General features: G+C 43.8%; 2 protein-coding genes across 2 annotated transcripts; one reads left to right on the top strand and one right to left on the bottom strand.

Moving 5' to 3' along the window:
* Positions 1 to 6: 6 nt before the first annotated feature.
* Positions 7 to 3,777, top strand: LOC103388806 (gastrula zinc finger protein XlCGF57.1). Its single transcript, XM_017038198.2, has 3 exons — positions 7 to 148; positions 1,379 to 2,714; positions 3,652 to 3,777. The coding sequence occupies exons 1-3, from the start codon at positions 49 to 51 to the stop codon at positions 3,653 to 3,655; spliced, it is 1,440 nt and encodes a 479-aa protein (XP_016893687.2). The 5' UTR covers positions 7 to 48; the 3' UTR covers positions 3,656 to 3,777.
* A 551-nt stretch (positions 3,778 to 4,328) lies between these two features.
* On the bottom strand, positions 4,329 to 6,049 carry LOC103388805 (radial spoke head protein 3 homolog). The gene has a single exon (XM_025061798.1). The coding sequence runs from the start codon at positions 5,620 to 5,622 to the stop codon at positions 4,390 to 4,392; it is 1,233 nt and encodes a 410-aa protein (XP_024917566.1). The 5' UTR covers positions 5,623 to 6,049; the 3' UTR covers positions 4,329 to 4,389.
* Between the last annotated feature and the right edge of the window lie 168 nt (positions 6,050 to 6,217).

The following is a 6,217-nucleotide window of genomic DNA, read 5'->3' as shown; positions in this document are numbered from 1 at the left end:
AACACACAGCTGCAGTACGAGTTCACCAGAGTTACCGTGAAAGAGGAGATGGAGCTGTTGATGCAAGAAGACAGTGACGGTCAGGAACAGGAGAAGGATGCAGAAAATACCCAGGAGGAGTGTGAGGAGGGAGCGGAGGTGTGCACAGGTAGGACAAACTCTGAGTAAACCTTGCTATGTTCAACGTCTTTGAAGACAAACATATATATATATATATATATATATATATATATTTATATATATATATATTACTGATTTAGTTCTTTTGGAAGAGACAAACGTATGCAATTTATTGACAAAATGATAGTATTGCCAACCGATATTAATGGATGATGCTAATGCTAATTTATGTAATAACGGTAAGAATCATTATCGGTAATAAAAACCCCGACAACGCATTGCCTGGGTTTGCCCAGGTTATGTGACCTAAAACAGTTTTGAAGTGAAAGTGAAACTATTATTTGTATTGTCATTGTGACAATATATATTATAAATATATTAACCACCAGCCTGGTCTCAGTCAATTCCATGGGAATTGCTCTATAAAAATATATTAATATATATTGATAAAAATATATTAATATTAATTATTATTAAAGTGCTATCTATCTATCTATTGAGAACCTGATAACATGTATATTTTTATCTGTACAAACCAATGTATGAGTTGCTGCCACCTAGTGTTATCATTCAAGCATTACAGCAGTGGTACACTTACATAAGTCCCTAATGGCACCCCCCCCTCCTTAAAGCGCCCCTTTAACCCATACATAACGGCTCCATACGTCGGTATCAGTTGATATCAGAATCGGAAAGTACGTGGACAATAGTGGCACGTAACGATAACGATAAACTCAACTCGCTAATACAAAATGATGCGCAATTTAATGTTAACGGTGTGATTTTATGTCAAATTTTTATTTGACACAGAATGAGCAAAAAACCTTTATTGGTGAGAACTATGCAAAATACCAATTACCAATTAAATATTTCAATCAGTTGATATTTCAACCCATACGAACGGTCATGCGTTTGTATCGATTTTTAACAGCGTAACGATGCATTGTTACATTTTTATTCATCAGAATTTCATTGGCTTATGCCAAAGAATCGCTGATGAATGTTTTGAATCTACTGTCTTCTTTATTGCTTGACAGCGTAACGATGCATTGTTACATTTTATACATCAGAATTTCATTGGTTTATGCCAAAGAATCGCTGAATGGTTTGAATCTACTGTCTTCTTTATTACTTGTCATTGTCTTTTTTTTTTTTTTTTTTTTTTTTTAAAAAAAAAGCATAATGTGCTTATTAAAGAAAATATATAACACAACAGTTGTTTGCCATTGATGTGTTTCTTCATTTCTCTCCTGCTTAGGACCAACGTCTGAGTTCTATCCGTGTCCTCACTGCACTGTCTCCTTTACTGACTTAGATTTCCTGGAGAAACATGTCAAATGGGTCCACCAGAAACAGTATCTTGACAAACTGAAAAACTGCCTGTCGAGCCGCGCGCTCAACCCCATTCCGAAACACGCTTGCACCGTCTGCGGCGGTTCCTTCAGCTCCAAAGTGAAGCTCAACGCGCACATGGGGGAGGCTCATCCGTCCGCGCCACCTCGCAGGCTCCACACATGTCCCACCTGCGCACGCAGCTTCCAGTACCTGAAGAATCTGAAGAACCACTGTCAGCGCTGGCACAACATGTCCGTTGTCACGAGGGGGGGGCATCTCAGCTGTGCCAACTGCGGCAAGAGTTTCAAGGCCACCTGGGGCCAAGGGCCTCACATGTGTCACGGGCCGGCTACCACCGAACCGGAGGATACGCCGATCTGTCTGGACGTGGGCGTATCGTGTCTAGAATGCGGCAAGAAGGTGCGCACGCGTCAAAGTCTGCTGGATCACATGCGGACTCACACGGGCGACCGGCCGTTTGTTTGCAAAGACTGCGGCAAGAGGTTTGTGGAGCATAGAGGTTGGCGGCAGCACATGATGATCCACACGGGGGAGAAGCCCTTCAAATGTCCGCTGTGCGAAAAAGCCTTCATAAGGTCACACCACCTCAAGTCACACTTAACCACCCACTCCGGCAAGAAGGAGTTTTCTTGCTCGCAATGTGGGAAGGAGTTTGGCTTCAAGTCGAGTCTGGATCTCCACCTGAGGACACACTCCAACGAGCGGCCCTTCAGCTGCAGTGTGTGCGGGAAGAACTTCAACACCAAGAGGAACCTGCGGGTGCACGTCAAAATCCACAGCAGCGAGAAGGCTTACCAATGTGGCGACTGCGGGCTGAAAATCGGAGACATCGGGGCTTTGAAAATCCACCTGCGCTCACACACCGGCGAGAGGCCGTACCACTGCACCGTCTGCGGAAATAGGTTCATACGACTCGCACATCTACAGAATCACCAACGCACCCACACCGGAGAACGACCGTACAAGTGCACCGAGTGCGATAAGAGCTTCACGCAGTCCGGGGATTTGGTCAAGCACAAGCGAATACATTCTGGGGAGAAGCCCTTCGAGTGTCCCGACTGCCACCGCTGTTACACGTCCTCCGGTGATCTGGGCAAGCACAGGCGAAGTCACACGAACCTGCGACCGTACGCCTGCCAGGAATGTGGGAAAAGCTTCCGCCTGTCGGGCCATTTGAAAACGCACATGTTGACGCACACGGGGGAGAAACCCTTCTCCTGTCCCAGCTGCCTCCGCAGGTTCGCTCGCTCCCACCATCTTTCGGGACACGTGGCTAAGTGCCGTTAAGGTTCCCGTCCAGTGTTTAATCTCGATGTAGAGTCTTCTAGGTTATATCCAACCGTTGTGTTCCACTAAAAGACTAACTTGTGTGAATGATCATGATAATGTACCCCTTCTCTAAGTTGGAGGACTGCAACACTACCGGGGCGGATCGTGTCAAATCGTTTTCTCTGTCACTAGTAGTGGTGTTGTGTGAACACTAACAGCAATGCCGTGAAGAATCGCAGCAGGCAGGATTCAGTGTAACATAATAATAAGAAGTTAATAATAATATCACCAGTGGTACATAATAATAAGAAGTTAATAATAATAATATCACCAGTGGATGATCCTGCAATATTTGTAAAACTACTTAAAAAAAAAATCATAAACAACTACTTATCAACTCTGTGTATAACGCTGCTGTTTGATGAATCACCAAAGATAAACCATGCAATAAGGATAAAAAAAAACCCAAAAAAAAAGCTCCAGTAACAAATTATTTCCCGTATTAATATACTACCAGAGAATTGCAAAGTTAGAAAAAAAAAAAAAAATCTTGCAAAAGATCTTCACCATCTCTTATCTTTAGAAAAAAAAAGAAAAAAAAACAGGTCTTATCTTGCCAAAGATCTTCACCATCTCTTATCTATCATCTGCTGCCACCTAGTGGAAGAGTGTATTTCGTTGTTTTGCCTTTCACTGCCGCGTAGGCAACGAAAGGCCATTTCTGTGCAACTGGAGTATAAACCCTGATGATCCAGATTTTAGAAAGGCTTAATGAGATTCAAAAGCACTTTTAAAAGGAGGCAACTGGACTCACCTCAAGCAAATTGAAGACGTTTCAGTTTACTTGAGGTGAGTCCTTAGTTGTCTCCCCAGTAAGTAGAGTACGTAACTCGCATTTCCATTCAGGTAACACCAACGACCCCCACCCAGAGGACACGGAAGGGAGAACGATCCACCATGGCCAACGACCCGCATGACGTTAGAACTGACGAAGCCTCTTGGGTGAGAGGCGAAGATTCTTTGAGTTACGTTAGAACTGACGAAGCCTCTTGGATGATTCTTTGAGTTACTTGAGGTGAGTCCGGTTGCCTACGTTTAAAACTGCTTTTGAAACTCGATCTGTTCTCCTTTTAATTGGGTTTCAGAACTGGCTGTGGGTGTGTAGCACTTCTGTCTTTGGTTCTCGGCTTGCGCTGTAGTGTGCTGTAACGTTAATGACCGAGCTCAATATTTTGAAATTGTAAAAATTAAATTGTGGACTTTGTGGGAAATGGCTTTGTAAACTTTTGTGCGTGAAGTCAGAGCTGTTTCTGAAGACGTTCTGCAGTGATCGATCCCATGTTTGGTTCTACCCTTTTTAGTTATAAAAACAAGTAGGTGTAGTCATCAATCCATCTTTATGCCGACTATAGTTTGTCAAATGCTAGTTGCCTCCAAAACAAAAAAAGCTAAACATGACTCACCGTTTACATACAGTATTTATTCAAACACAATCAATATCCCATCTGTGAAAATCAAAGACGCTGCATGTCCCGTACCTCTGATAGTGATCTCCGGTCTTTGTTTTCCACCCTGTGTATCCCATCTGTGAAAATCAAAGACGCTGTATGTCCCGTACCCGTTTGTTTTCCACCCTGTGGCCATTCATATGTATGCTACTCTGTAGATAACGGTGTCCAGCATCAGCCTTGCTAAATATCTCCTCTCCAAATTCTCGTTAACCCGAGCCATTAGCCACGGGAACAAGTTGGTCTCCATTTCTCTTTCCACGGGGTCGTAAAAGTAGCCGTTAGTCGTGAGCCAGCCGAAGGCCATCGGACAGAGGTCGCCCAAGTACTGAAGGGTATACGCCCTTGCGGCAATTTTGTCGGCAGCTTCTTGTTCTCTGTCCAGCAGCTCCCTCTGTTGGGCAACAGTTTGACCCTTTGCCTCTCTGAAACATCTGTCTCGCTCTTGAAGCCGCCGTACCTTGGCTGCCTCCCCGGCCTGGCGATTCAGGAAGGCCTTTTGTTGAGCTCTGAGACAGGCCAGCTCCTCCTCCTCCATCACCTCCATCAAAGACTGCTCTATTGTCTTGCACGTGATGACGGCCACCACGGGTTGCACCTCGAAGTCGAAGTCAAACAGCTCCGACTGCGCCTCGAAGTCTTTGCCGGTTTTGGCGGGTATCAGGGGTGGGCTAGGTGATTTGGGCCTGTACGTGTCAGTCTGGGAGTCAACGTCCTCGTCTTCTACGATTACGCACCACTCGAGGAGATGAGGATCCGTTTCTACCTCCACATACGGTCGGGGTTTTAGGGGGTCAGGAATCTTGAGGTATCGGACCTGCTGCTCTCTGGCCTCTCTACGAGCAACGGCTCTTTTGTGGACTTCTGGTTTTAAGCGTAGCCTGACATATTTGTACTTGGTTGGAGTTGGTGACTCTGAGGATGAGTTTCCCGCCAGAACACGGTAGTCGTACATGATGTTTTTAAATTTAGAGTGTGTCAGTTCATGTGGATTTCTGAAGACTATCTCCTTAGAGATGGGCTGATTGGAGACGGTGTAAACACCGCTCGGCCGTCTTTTAGGTTGCATATTAAAAGCCATGTTGGAAACTGATCGGGAAGACCAAGAAACGTAACTTTCAGTTGACTCATCTTTCGGTCCAGAAAATCCACAGTAGTAACAGAATGATGATGTCACAACTTTTAAGGCTTTGAAGTTTAACATTTTGTCTAATCTTCTTATTAGGTCACCATGAAAGTCATGGTGATCCTGAGGCCGACCTGTGACACAAATGTCAAAAGTGAGAATGGGTTCCCACATTTTTTGGACTGCAGCCAAATAGTTCAGATCTCTAGTTTTTTCATTAAATGTTTCAGAAAACGTTGTCATCCCAAATGATTCCTTCCACCTTTTCTCTGAGAAAAAATACCTTGGTTCCACCTTGACTTAAGAACAGTTCTATAGTGTGTGTCCTACGGATGTATGGAATAATTAAGAACCACTGCGTTGAACTGACATCTAGTCACAGGCCACATGTGGGTGGTCTGTGGGCTGCAAGTGGCCTGTGGGTCGGGAGTTTGAGTCCCCTGCTTCCAAGGTTAAAAAAAGTCACGATGGCGATCATGATGACTTTTTAGATAACACGACCTAAAGATTTTTTTTAAACCTTCTGAAGTGAAAGTGAAATATTGTAACTGATGCTCAATGAAACGTGACCAATCACCATAGTGATCACAGGACACTTTAAGCTGTCCACCCGGGGAGCAGTGTTCGGGGACGGCGCCATGCTCAGTTGCACGTCAGCGTTCATAGCTGCTTATCTGTTTTTTTTTTTGTTTTTATATAGCCATAGTTCTGATTCAAACTTGCTTTCTGCATTATGCTTTATATATATACATATATACATAAATACATATATATATACATATATATATACATATATATGTATATATGTGTATATACATATATACATATATGTATATAT

The sequence above is a fragment of the Cynoglossus semilaevis genome, chromosome 13, assembly GCF_000523025.1.
Source record: "Cynoglossus semilaevis isolate Cse_v1.0 chromosome 13, Cse_v1.0, whole genome shotgun sequence".
NCBI classification, from domain to species: Eukaryota; Metazoa; Chordata; class Actinopteri; order Pleuronectiformes; family Cynoglossidae; genus Cynoglossus; species Cynoglossus semilaevis.
Note: the sequence above shows the minus strand (reverse complement) of the source record. Positions and strands in the feature narration are given on the sequence as shown.

Excerpts from the sequence above, each read along its gene's own strand:
- LOC103388806 (XM_017038198.2), top strand. The coding sequence starts at position 49 with ATGGAGCTGTTGATGCAAGAAGACAGTGACGGTCAGGAACAGGAGAAG. Across the intron at positions 149-1,378 it reads GGGAGCGGAGGTGTGCACAG|GACCAACGTCTGAGTTCTAT; the intron begins GTAGGACAAACT and ends TCTCCTGCTTAG.
- LOC103388805 (XM_025061798.1), bottom strand. The coding sequence starts at position 5,622 with ATGACAACGTTTTCTGAAACATTTAATGAAAAAACTAGAGATCTGAAC.